General features: G+C 39.6%; 2 protein-coding genes across 2 annotated transcripts in view; one reads left to right on the top strand and one right to left on the bottom strand.

The window, feature by feature from the left end:
- The window catches only part of CWC27 (CWC27 spliceosome associated cyclophilin), a 122,076-nt gene extending 119,795 nt beyond the window's left edge, over positions 1 to 2,281 (bottom strand). Inside the window, exons 1-2 of the mRNA XM_014281333.3 lie at positions 1,973 to 2,281; positions 951 to 1,047 (exon numbers count right to left, since the gene is read on the bottom strand). Of these exons, the coding sequence (XP_014136808.1) occupies positions 951 to 1,047; positions 1,973 to 2,014 (139 nt within the window). The 5' untranslated portion in view covers positions 2,015 to 2,281. The remainder of the gene's footprint in view (positions 1 to 950; positions 1,048 to 1,972) is intronic.
- Positions 2,282 to 2,283: 2 nt separating this feature from the next.
- SREK1IP1 (SREK1 interacting protein 1) lies at positions 2,284 to 12,362 on the top strand. Its single transcript, XM_055698535.1, has 5 exons — positions 2,284 to 2,420; positions 5,181 to 5,228; positions 6,840 to 6,980; positions 9,721 to 9,799; positions 11,284 to 12,362. The coding sequence occupies exons 1-5, from the start codon at positions 2,408 to 2,410 to the stop codon at positions 11,471 to 11,473; spliced, it is 471 nt and encodes a 156-aa protein (XP_055554510.1). The 5' UTR covers positions 2,284 to 2,407; the 3' UTR covers positions 11,474 to 12,362.
- The last annotated feature ends 588 nt before the right edge of the window (positions 12,363 to 12,950 follow it).

Genomic DNA, 12,950 nt, shown 5'->3' with positions numbered 1-12,950 from the left:
TATTTCCAGTTGACTTTTTTTAAAAAATAAATAACTAAAAATAAATCTGCAGCATGCTGCATGACAATGTTGCAGCATAGCTAGGTATGTTCATGGATGGTTACATGCCAGGATACTCACACGAGAAATACTCAAATTTATTACACAAAACATAGGATCCTACACAGCAGTCAGACAAATTCAGAAAGGAAATAAAGCCTAGTTCTTCATCACTGAGGATAACCAACTTCTTAGGTGTTACCAAGGGCTAAAAAATTGATATACCATTGCAAAAAAAAATCTCCACATCTCCACATTAGGTGTAAGAACACAGAACAGGCTAGATCTGTGCTGGAAGCACAAATGCTAGGCTGCCATTTTCACTGAACAGAGGAGGGCTAAAAGAACTCTTAGCTGCTCTATAAACGCATAAATGGAATAATAACAGCACCTAGAAAATACATAAAGGCACCAGGTCCTCCACATTTCTTGTTACAGTTTTCCCAATAGGGAGCTTCTCATTCTGGTACCCACTGCTTCAGTGAAGTGTTACAGAGCTTCCATCAACAAAAAACTACACCAAATGAAACACTGAAAAAAATGAAAAGGTAGTATATGTAAAACAGAAATGAGAATTTTGGAGGATGTCCAATATTGAATCATTACCATTTCATTAAAGAAGTAGTTATACTTCATAGAGACTTGCTGAAAATAAGCCTTCCCAAGCCTCTGACATACAACTTTTCAGTAAAATTACATCATATGCTACATCTGAGAACACCATCTAAAATTTTTACATTTTTTCCACAGTGTTCCTTAAAAACACTGTCTGAGTGTTAATATTTTCTAAATACAAATAAACACATTAACATATTAAAGTTAAAACATGATTATGGCCTGTATTTTACAAAAAAGGCACAAAGATGGCACACAAAATAATTACAGGAACTCCTATCCTGTTCAATCATTACCTTCCATACAAAGTTGGATGAAATTTCGACATGCTTTTGGTGCTTCTTTTGACCATAATTCAATATCTATATCTCCTGCTGTTGTTCTCAGCAAAACCTATAAAAAATATAGACATATACAACATCAGTTTTATCGTAACGTCATCACCAATCAAAGACTATCTCGTGGAATTAAAAAAAAAAAAAACCTCTCCTGAATTTATTATATTAGCAACAGTAGCAGACATTCAAATGTGCCAGGTAGCTACCGTTAGCTCTAGATAGTACTGCTAGAACTTCATACACGTTTTGAGTCGGAAGTATATATATACAACGCCAATGACCTGGTACCTGACACATGACACTTAGATATCCTTTATCACTTCCACAGTGAAGCAACATGGGGGGAGGGGGGGGGGGGGCGGGGGGCAAATTAAGCCATAAATCTCCAAAGGCATATACCTCTCTTAAAAGTAATAAATTCAGCGGCAAATCGTAAGAAAATTAAAAACCTACGACAGACCCAGGAACAGAGGGCACGAAATGAATCGCTCCAAGGCCTGCTCCGTGTTACCGTACCCACGCGGCGCACGTCGTGCTTCGACTCGGGTGCTCGACGTTAAGCGCTGCATCGCCTCGGCACCACAACACGGGAACGACCACCGCCCACGTCCCGCACGCACCCCTCGCCCGTCCCCTCCACGCCCGCAACATACAACTTCTACACATCCCCCGTTCAATGCAACCGCAGCGCGGACGCCCCCCACCCCCGGAGCGCGCTCCCCTACCCCGCGGGCCCCCACAGCCTCCTCAGCCGCGGGCCCCCACAGCCTCCTCAGCCGCGCTCCCGAGGCAGGAGGCCCCCCCATAAAAAGCCCCACGGAGCGGCCTCCTCCCCCCGCCCCGGGGGACGCGCCCACCCGCAGCGGCAGCTCCGCGCCCACGCACCGCGCGCAGCCCCCTCACCCACGGCGCAGTTACCACTCCCCGGCAGCCGACAGCCTAGCCTAGCCCGGCGGGCTGTGGCCCCTGCCGAGCCTCACCTTGCCGTTGGTGGGGGGCTCCTGGATGTAAATGTTGCTCATGGTCAGGAAAGGAGCGTCCCGGCAGGCGCCGATGTTCGACCACGCTTCGCCCCTAACGTTTCCTACCACCCCGACCCCCCGCCATCTTGTGCGCCTTTACGTAGCCCGGGAGGGTGTGGGGGCGGCTGCTCAAGCCAGGAGGGAGGACGAAGGGGTAAGTTCCCGGTCGGAGTCTCCGCGGGAGTCAGTGACGAACGAACTGCTTTGAGGAGGACCTGGAGGCTTCTATAAACACCCGCAGTTCCTCCCCGTGGCTCCCCCGCGGTAGGGAGCCGCCCCCCGTCCTCTCACTAAATTGCACGGTCCGAGGGTGCGCCGGGAAAAGCCTTCTGGTGGCGAGAGGCGCCCCTGCAGGCCTGGGCTGGGCCGGCAAGGACGGTGGCGGCGGGCGCCATGGCTCTGCCGGGTAAGGGGCTCCCAGCCGGGTTAGCCGGGAGGGAAGGAGCAGCAGCCGGCTGCCCCCAGGGCCCGCGTGTGGGGAAGGGGAAAGAAGCGGCGGGTTGATGGAAAATTCTGCGGGGAGGGCGCGCCGCAAAGGGTGAGGCCGGGGGGGGGCGCCTCTCCCTGAGGCCGCCAGGGCTGCCCCCGCGGGAGCGCTCCCGCTCCGCACACCGGCGTTTCCAAACCGGCTGGCGTGGGGCTGCGGGATGGAGGGAGGGAGGGAGGGAGGCGGTCGGGTGGCGGTGGGCAATGTCAGGCCAGCCGCCGGTGAGCGCAGCCTTGCTGTCGCTTCCGTTTAGGCCTGCGGGGCTTCTCCCCAAGCGCTCTGGTTGAGCGGTAGCCGAGTGCTGCCTTCCTATTGTCTGTTGGTGTAAGGTGCCTTCTTCAAAGGTAGATCCAAAGGGGGGTGGTGTCAGCCTTGTTTTTTCCTCCTCGCCTGTTGTGCTTGGATTAACGTTTGTGTTCTACTGCGTTGTTACTTAAATGGACCCGTTGAGAACGGTGGCGAGGCTGGGCGGGTAGACATGCTTGCAGTTTCCGAGGTGTTCAGGTCTGTGTTAGCCAAACACACAGCTACTGCTCTGTCACTTTTTTCTTTATACTGAGACGTGAGGAATGTTTGCTTGGAGAACGGCTGAACAAGCCTGAGCTTTCATAACCTTCTCTTAAGATCTTAATAAGCTTGCTCCCATTCTAGAAGGGGTTCTAGAGGAAGACATTTTGTGTTTGTGTTAAAAGGTTTCCAAAGCTTTTTTTGCAGCCTGGTGCTCCACTGAGTGAATGCGGGGCTTAGTGATGGTTGCTGCTGTGTCAGTTGTTAACATTCTTGAGAATTTAACAGCTGGGAAGAAGGGAGTGAGAAAAGGAATCTTATAGTAATTTCTTTGCTTGTAATAATGTAAAACTTCATCTAGTCTAAAACCGTGCTGCTAACACTATTATTTAAAACCAAAATTAATAATAAAAATTCTGTCTCAGGAGCTTGGTGGGAGTATGTGATGACAATATTCTTGTCATCTGCTGGGTCTTGCTATTGGAAATCCTGAAAAATGGCACCTGCACATATTAAAGGAGATTTTGTTGTGTGCGCATGACTGTACTGACCTCCCCTGCATGGAATACCAAATCTTTCTTTACCTACAGGTCAGTTACTCAGTAGGACTGAAGTTTACTGAGTATTTCAGAAAGGTGAGACAAAGTTGGTAGCTTAGGTGATCTTGCTTTCTAGTTCTGAGGTGTAGTGGACAAGCAGATGCTGTTTTGAGTATTTTTTTGACATGGCATTGAAAGATACAGGTATATTTTTGTTCTTCTTAAAATTTTCTTCCATGTTCCCCACCTCAGCTCTGGTAGGTTTCCCTCAAAATAATAGTCATAAAACAGACACCTAAACACTGCCGAGTTTATAGACCTCAAAGGAGATATGTAATACTAAGGTTCTGGGATCTGCAGAAAACTGTCATAATGGAATGTCTGTATCTTTATTGCTTAGCCTTCCAGTACTCTTTGGGGCATACACCAAAGTTGTCCAAGTTTCTAAGGTATTTTTTCAGTCTAGGGTTTGAAGGTTTCTCTGTTGTTTGGAGTGGAATTTTCTGAAGACTGTACTTGTCCCAGTAAATCAAAGTTTAAATTCCTGCAGCTGATGTACCCCCGTTCTGATTCTCTGTCACAGATTTCTTGTTATGTTTGCTTAATTATTTAGATAAAGACGTAGTTACTCAGAAAACCGTATGTAACTGTTTCAGTCATTGGGGGTTTTCGTACTCTGTTCAGTTGGAAGATAGAAGGGCACCCTTTCATTTTGGAAATTCGATTCTGATTTTTGTTACGAATAAGCTCAGATGATTAAACTTAAGACTGATCTGTTGGGGTGGGAGGGGGGGGGGGCAGGCCTGTGTGGTTTCTTTTCTTCCAAGTCATGTCCTGCTATGTCTATTTATCTTAACTGTGGGCTCAGATGGGAAAATCAAACACTTTCTATACCTAAAATTTGCGCTGTTCTGGTCCTCCTTCATGCATAGCACGTATGGACTTTTCTGTTACTCTGTTCACTTTAGTCTACACTTGCTTTCTTGCACTCACTAACTCTTTGTATTTGGTGCCATGTTGCCTGGATTCAGAATCATTTAACTATTTGTTTAGCTTTTTCTATTTTTAATTGCTTCTGTCTGTCTTTTGTCACTTTCCAGGAGTGACTGTTGAGCTTTTTTTTTTTAATTTATTTGCCTTTTAAGACAGCTCTTGTAATTAAAATATAAATTACTTCAGAGTTTCCAGTGAATGTCTGTCAACATCCATGCATTTGTGGTACAAGTTGTAGTGCACAGTTACGAATCACTGGAATGTCAGATAGCTATTTGGTAATACTGTGCATACTGTAACTAAGCAAATGCATAATCTTTCAGAGAAGTGGAATAACTATTAAAATTATAACAGAAAGGTCATAATAAATCATTTGAGGATTTAGCAATAAGCTATGTGAAACTCAATAATTCATATCAGCTTATACTAGCCAAATTTGTTCTGACAGATTACTGCACAGAAAAGTGACCTTAGAAATGCATGTTTTGCTGTTCTTTAATTTTTTTCAGGAGATATATTAGTGTACTTAGTACTCTGAGGAGTGATGAGTCCTGTCTGTGTATTAATAGTAGCAAGCCAGGTTTAAAAGAAACTTCAGAGTTCAGTGTAGCAACCTAATCAATGAAATTTTCTTTCTCAGGTGGAAATAAGGATAACATCAGAGCAGGATGCAAGAAGTGTGGCTACCGTAAGTCTGTAGTAAGCGATATGAAGTTAAAATGTTTTCTTCAATTTGTGATGTTGGAACTGCCTTTGGCAGTGGGAATAAAATAGTGTTCTCCCTTGTTGTCCAGACATTGTCAGTTTAAATTATCATATTTTACTTATTTATTTATTTCCTATTTCCTACTCATTCTCTGGCTCTTCACACCTATCGCTGCTTTTGAAAACCCTTGAGTTTCTCAGAAAAAAAAAGAAACATATGCTAACATATGCTATTGCAGTCATATATACTAAATTTGCAATGCAATTACTTGAGAAACTTTAAATTGAAAGCATGGTCTTTGATACCTACTGAGATTATCATTTGTACTTCTTTTGAGTCTCACTGTGAACTTGGGCATTTCAGCTCAAGTCCAGTCTGTTTTAAAAGGAAAAATAATTTTAAATCTGTATGATCTTCTACGCTAAGAAAACACACGTCTTTTTGGCTTCTGTATTTCAAGAAACAGTTAATTTTGTTACTTATAAGTTACGTACTTAGCATTTAGCTCAGGCTTTTGCATTATCCTCAGATCAGATGAGCATGTGTGTGGCTAGTCTCCTGATGAATGGAGACAGGTCTTGATGAACATTTTTATTTGTTAATTGCTAACTTATTTTTAGAACAGTGAAGGAATGGACACTGTTTTGCAGTGAATTGTGTGGAACTTTTTTAACAGACTGATTTAATCTATTTTGTTTAATGAGCATTTTGTGGGGTGAAGGGGGAAAAAAGCTTGCTTTCTTCTTTTGCTGTGGACTTTGTCCCCAACAAATTTTGGCAGTGAATTGCTTTTGTGTATCTGTTCTTCCAAAGAAGCATGGATATCAGTATAGATTTAGTGCTTCATTACTACGTGAAGTAAGGATCAGAAGCTTTCTGGACGAAAAGGAAACTTGTCAAATCACCAACCTGTATTTAAGTTCCTAAAAGCTGTCTTCCAGATTTTGATAATGATATGAATTTTGATGTAAAGAGGATGAGTTTATTTCAATTGCTACTTGAATTCATGTGTCTTCAGCTTAGTGTCTCTCAAACCATTTTCTTCGGTTTGTTTTATTTCTCTTTATTATTCCAATAGGTTATTTAGCACAAGATTTCTAACTCTGGTTATGATTATTGAAATGTAATTTAGAAAACTAAAAATACTAGTGAAGTAGTAGCTTAGTCGGTATTAAATACTGGTTGTTAAAGATTATGTCTCATAAGCAAATAGCATTATTCTGTTTCACTAGAGGGAGACAAAAAGCAATATAAAACACTTGCTGTAGTTTTTTAAGTATTTCACTTAATGCCGTTAGGTAATTTCTTTAGGAAGGATCGGAGACCATTAAAAAAATAGAAGGCAAAGGTTGGACAAAATCTTTAACAGAACTAAGAAAGAGGTCATAAAGCAGCATTAAATGGAATAACATTACATGACCTGTTAAATTTTTTGAGGCTTTTTCAGAGTAAGCCTCCTCCCTCCTTGTTCACAGATTGCAGCCTAGCCTTTTTTCACTTATCAAAACTGAGTAATACTAGGATGGATGTTCTTTAGTTTCTGATACTTTTTGGTAAATTGTAATTTTTCTTCCGAATATTTGTTTTGTTCAGCTGGTCATCTGACATTTGAATGTCGAAACTTCCTCCGAGTAGATCCTCAAAGAGATATTGTTTTAGATGTTAGCAGCACTAGCAGTGAAGACAGTGAGGAAGAGGAACTACAGAGACTGCAAGCCATGCGTGATAAAAAGAGTAAGGTGGTTTTTTGTTTGTTTTTTTTTTCTTAGAGTAAATGGGATAATGGTCTTCCGAAGTACTGGAACTCTCATTTTTTTCCTTTTTGATAACTATTATTAGTTCTTTTAGCCTGAACTTTAAAAGTAGTGATATGGAGAAATAGTGTGAAATGGGGACAATGGACATCGATTGTGATTGTATATGTCTGCTCAGGAATGTGGGTATGGTGACTAGTCATGGGTGCGATGTCTGGTCACATAGGCACACAGCTTTGAGGAGACGCCTACAGTTTTGAGGAGATGCCTGCCCCTCTTCCTCTAACAAAGGGGAGACGGGGAGATGCCTGCCATTCTTTCTCTAACAAAGGGGCTATTTAAAAAAGAATGAGAAAAGGATGAGAGATATTCCAATGCTATCTAGAGGGAGGGAGTGCTAAGTCTCCTTGCTGGAGAAGATCAGATGGTCACAAGAACATGAATCACCTACAAACCTGCAAGACCACCACATTCCAGGCAAAGGACTGATAAGCTAATTAACATACGAAGCGAGAGTAAGCGGGTTTAGGTAACGAATATGTATAGGCGTTAATTGAATATTCATTTGTTTTATTGTATAAATGTGAGATGGTTCGTCACTTCGGGCATGCACGCTTGTGGAGGAGTGATCCCCCGTGCATCTGCGCGCAATAAACATACCTACTTTATAACTTTCGAGTTATAGAGTCTAATTCCACACGTCAGTAGGTCTTTTACTTCATGTCTTCAGACTTTAGAGGTTTGATACACCCGCATCTTTTTTTATTATTATTAATTCTTTCATAGGAAATTAATCATGTACCCACTTGGAACATCTCAAAAAGGGCTCCTAAATACAAAAGATTATAAGACTTCTACTAAGCTGCTGCTTAGGAGAAAATTACATGGATGCTTTGAGTTGATCTTTTGATAATGGCATGTAAGTTAAATGTCTTAAAGTTGATCGTAACTCTTAAAACTAATGACAAATAAGACAGCTGAATTTCTCTCCAGTTTCTAAGTAGTATTTTGACTGAAACAGGTAATGAATTGAATTTAAACATTCATATTTGGAGAAGTAATATGCTCTGTTTGGAAGGTCTGAGTACCAGCTGTTTGTCAGAGAGAGAATAGATGGCTATTTAGCAGATACTTGAATTCATTTGAATTTGGACTCCAAAGAGGGTGTTAACTTAAGTAAGAAGGGGAGGTTGTTCCACCACAACATGTTTTAAATGAGCGTTCTTCCCATCTCCCATTTGAAATGTCTTTTTGTTCTGCTGCTCTCACATTCCAGACTTGCCATTCAGTTCCTGCTAAAGGTGCTATTTAGGAAGGAGGAGTGATAGATAGAACCCTGTCATTTGCTGGAACACTTCAAAAGAAGTGGATAGTCTGCTTGTCAAAAGTGCTGAACTGGTACTATGACAGTCCTTTCTCGGAATAAATCTCTTTGGGAAAAACTTGTTCCCACTTACTTTGTACTTTTGAATGTAAGGTGGTTTTTTGGCTCTAAACTGATTGAAGGTTAACATCTGCAGGAAGAACAGCTGTTTACTTGAACTTGTAATATCCCTGTTCATTATCTGTTCTTTTTCACGCTGTGGCTGCTATGCATACTGTAAAGAGATACCTATCTTTAACTGTCAATAATACAGGCAAGATTTTGCCATTTTCAAGTGGCCTCATCTTCTCAATAATTTTGCACTGTTTGCACTTAGATTTTTGCACTGTTTTCTTAAATGTTCACACATTCTTGTTCATGGTTTTTAATTGCTCCAAAGTATTTTGCTTTTTGTAACTGTTACTGAATTCTTTTACATACAGGCCAGTAATTTCTGTGTGTGTTAGCAAATGAATAACTGCACTAGCATGCAGACTCTTTGGAAAGTTAATCATATGATAGAAATAAGATGAAATGCTTAAAAATAGCTATCTGTTTTAAGGATAAATTGTAAAGTCAGTATCTTCCTGTTAGCTGACATTGTCATGTGTATTTATGTAGTGGATTTACATTTCAGAAAATTCAAAAATACTTTTTGAACTATATAAGTATATATATAGTTCATATATATATATATACACACTTTTCTATAAGTATATATATAAACTTTCTATAAGTATAGAAAAGTTGAAGGTCAGAAATTCCATCCAGTGTGCTAAAAATATTTTTTGTAAGTGAAAGATGAAGATACTATACGTGTTAGGGCAGGAAACAAACATGACTAGATGAGGGGTGACTCCTGCCGATTTTTGTAGACAGTGTATTGGCAATTAACTCAAATTTATCTTAGTTACAGCATGGATATTTGTGGAGCATCAGTTGAGTATTGTGAAAGTAATTCAGGTAAGCCTGAAGGAATTGGTTTTGGGGTGGGTTTTTTGTACATTCCAGTTACATGACCTGTTTTCAGACTTGGGCTTTTAAAATACAGAAGAATGGATATGAGAATGTAAAGCTGATATAAACATGTAGGAAAAGTCACAACTTTTTGCTATATCTTACGGGCCTTCCTTCATTCACAGTGCTTAGATCAAAGTCATTAGAATGAAAATAGTATAAAAAGTCTTGCTACTCTGCAAAGTGTTTCTGAAACAATTGTACTAGACCAGAATTTGGAGGAAGGAAAGAAACTTTTAACAAGAATTTTTTATTAACTTTATGTTGCTGTTGAAGACACTCTTTTAATGCTGATTTTAATTCAGATAAGTGTTTCTAAACTGTAACTTTTTATCTATAGGTTTAAATGAGGAGGAAGAGAAAAGGAAACAAAAAAGAAAAAGCAAAGAAAAAACAAAATTAAAGAGACCAAGGAAAAGGTAACTATCACATACCTATTTTCATTTCAAAACAGAACTTTAGAAATATTTCTGATGTTTGGGTTGTTTCTCAGAAAACATAGGCTTCTTTTGATGCAGCTTTATTTACAAGTACATCTGTGGTTTGAAAAGCTTCCTGTTTTCCAATGAGAACTTGTTTGTTCCTTGAGTAATGGTAAAGCCACAGGATTTCTGCTGTGGAGTTAGCACTGTGGAAGTCTAGAAAGCTCTAGCAAGCTGGAGGTCTGCAGCTGTGAGAAAGCAATGCTCCCTTTGACTATCCAACACTAGGCAAGATGTGGAGGGAAAACAACAAGGAGTAAGGAGGATTATATGGGTTTGGTTCCCCGCTTAGCTAACATGGAGCCTCCCTGCCATTCAGAGACACTTTAAGATTCCCTGCACACACACACACACAGTCTGAGGAACATGTAACTATCAAAAGGAAAACTTCTGTAGCTTTACTTAGCATGTGTTGAGTTTTAATGTTCCTGTTGTTGTAGAAGCCTAAAAAAAGTGTTACTCCAGTTTCAAAGCAAAATGTCATGATACCCAAATTTATTGTGAATCTGAGTCAGCCTGCTGACTGACTAACTTAGATGAGAATATAGACTCGTTAGTCACTAGAACTGTTGATGAGACAATATCCCAGGAACTGCACTGAGAGCTAGGAAATTTTTAATGTATTTGGAGGCCACAATAAGAAATATTCAGAAATAATTCAGAAAATAAAGAATAAATAATTCAGAAATAAAGAAGCAGGATTTATCCCTGGTTTTATTGGCATTTTCCCCCTTCCTTATTTACATAGTGTAGCTCTAACTTACACTTATGAAGACAGTAGAAAGGAGTCAACCTGCAAGCTGTAGACATTACATGCAAGTAATTAATATTTAATCATGTACCAATAGTGCAAAACTGCCCTCAAGTATAACAATCATGACTTTTGTTGTCATCGTAATTCTTCTGTGTATGTAATCTCTCATCACTGCTGGTTAGAGACCAATTTTACCAGATTCAATAGCATCCAAATTTGTCATATCTCCCTCTCTTGGATTTTTGTTTTCGAGAAATGCATCAAGATTTGTCTGAAGGCATTACTGTAGCATTGTTATTGATCATGTGATATTTTGAAAAACAGAAGCTCTTACTGTCACGCTGTGGACAGTTTTCTGTTGGTCTGTACTCTTAGTCTTTTTCTCATTGAAGGTTGAAAAACACACAACTTGCCTATGTATGCCATTGTTAATTAATCTGTAGTATAAACGTACTCCTTTTGTGGCACTGTAGTCTAAGTAGAAGGGTTGTCATGCAGTTGAACATGCAGACTGAGATATCATAAGCTTTTCAGTGAATGCTACTGTACAATTCTACACTAAATTTGATTTGTGATATCATGTAAATACTGAAATTCAGACCAAAACATTATGGTATTTTCCTTCTTTAATTATGTAACAATCTGTATTATTTTTTTTTTAAACTAGATCTTCCTCATCGAGTGCAGCTGAAGAGGACAGGCCAAAGTCAAATAACCAAAAATCACACAAAAAAGAAAGGGAAAAGGAAAAAAAGAATAAATCTAAGAAAGGAAAACATCATAAAAAGGAGAAAAAGAAGAGACGAAAGGAAAAAAGTTCATCTTCTGATAGTTCAGACAGTTCTAGTAGTGACTGAGGTGCTGGCCTATTGCATTCACTTCTTCAGAGAACGTTATTTTTTCTTTCCAATGAAATTTATTTATGCTTTGCAATGCTTTTGTTCTGAAATGGGATATATATTTTTAAGAAATCTATTTGCAAATATCAGTGCTTCAAATTCTTAAACAGATCATTTGGGAAAAAGATCTACTCTTTGTTTCAAGTTTATTCATACTGAATCGTGCAAGTTTAACTAGTTCTTCATTCTTAGTTCAGTTGTAATTGGTTGTGTTTGGAATCCTTTACACTAGAACATGGTAAATTTCTGTCTGCAAGTCTTTGTGTAGGAAGATTTGCACTTAAATATGCTTTATGTCAGAATGGTTAAGTCAAATTTGGAAATTCAAGAGAGATTTTCTGTTATGTTACCCTTTAAATAAATTCATGTTTTGCATAAAATTTTTTACTTTCATATTTACACTTACTGATTAATATATGTAATAACGTTTGGGTCTGGTGGAGGGAAGAATGAGCAATGAGAAGGTAGGAGATTGCTCCTTTGAGATTATCTTTAAAATTCAATTAGTCATGACTGTAAAACACAATTATACATTCTTTTGGCAGGATCACTGTTAGCAAGCTGAAAACCAACAAAAGCTATTAAATTTTCAAAGTCCTTTCTGCCTAGGTTTTTTTCTTTTACAGTTATGGTCATTTTATCTTTGATGTGGATATAAAGTGCCACTTCCTAAGACCAGAAGACTGTCCAGCAAGATTGTTTACCAAGTTCTAAGAACCATGTTAATACAGTATGTGGTGATTAATGCCTACATGAACCAAACCAGGAAATTCAGAGGCTTGACAATTCACAAGAATCATGAAGCCTCTATTCATTCTAATAAAATTCCTATTGAAAAGTTAAAAAACAAACCAACCAAACTCTTGTGGAATGTAAGCAATGATACTGAAGTCAGTAGCAAAATTTACTATTTGCCATCGGGATTAATGTTAAGTATGTCAAAATTCTGTAACTGGATTATGGTGTATCCAGTTTGTATCTTGTATGGTGGTAGGGTACAGGTTCAAGACAGACTGATACATTTGAGTTGAGCAGATTTTAGGTGTATAATTCTACCCCAGAAATATCTAAACTTCAAAGTGCCTACATTTACAGCTTGCAAATGCTCTTCATGCCTGTGGTTTTGGTTTGGTCTAGACACAGAACTGCTTCCACCTGAGCAGCGTGGCATACAGCTGCAGTGAGTCTCATGGGAGTCTGAATATGAGGAAGAGCAACACCTAAGCTTTCTTAATGATTAATAGCCATTGTCTGTCTTTTCTACAATGGCTTAGAGCGTTGAGTCAGTACAAAATGGTTTACGGTATTTTAATGGCTATTGCATTTGGCCTGAAAGTGACATACCTAGATCTAACTCTTGTCTTTCAAACTTCTATGTCTCAGACCAGCACCCTTATTTTTGGGTAACTCATGCTGCAGGTGCTGTGCTGGCGAG

Source organism: Falco cherrug, chromosome Z (genome assembly GCF_023634085.1).
Source record: "Falco cherrug isolate bFalChe1 chromosome Z, bFalChe1.pri, whole genome shotgun sequence".
Classification (NCBI taxonomy): domain Eukaryota; kingdom Metazoa; phylum Chordata; class Aves; order Falconiformes; family Falconidae; genus Falco; species Falco cherrug.
Note: the sequence above shows the minus strand (reverse complement) of the source record. Positions and strands in the feature narration are given on the sequence as shown.

Bases quoted from the DNA above. Each gene is read 5' to 3' on its own strand.
- SREK1IP1 (XM_055698535.1), top strand. The intron at 5,229-6,839 runs GTAAGTCTGTAG...TGTTTTGTTCAG, and splicing joins ATGCAAGAAGTGTGGCTACC to CTGGTCATCTGACATTTGAA. The intron at 9,800-11,283 runs GTAACTATCACA...TTTTTAAACTAG, and splicing joins TTAAAGAGACCAAGGAAAAG to ATCTTCCTCATCGAGTGCAG.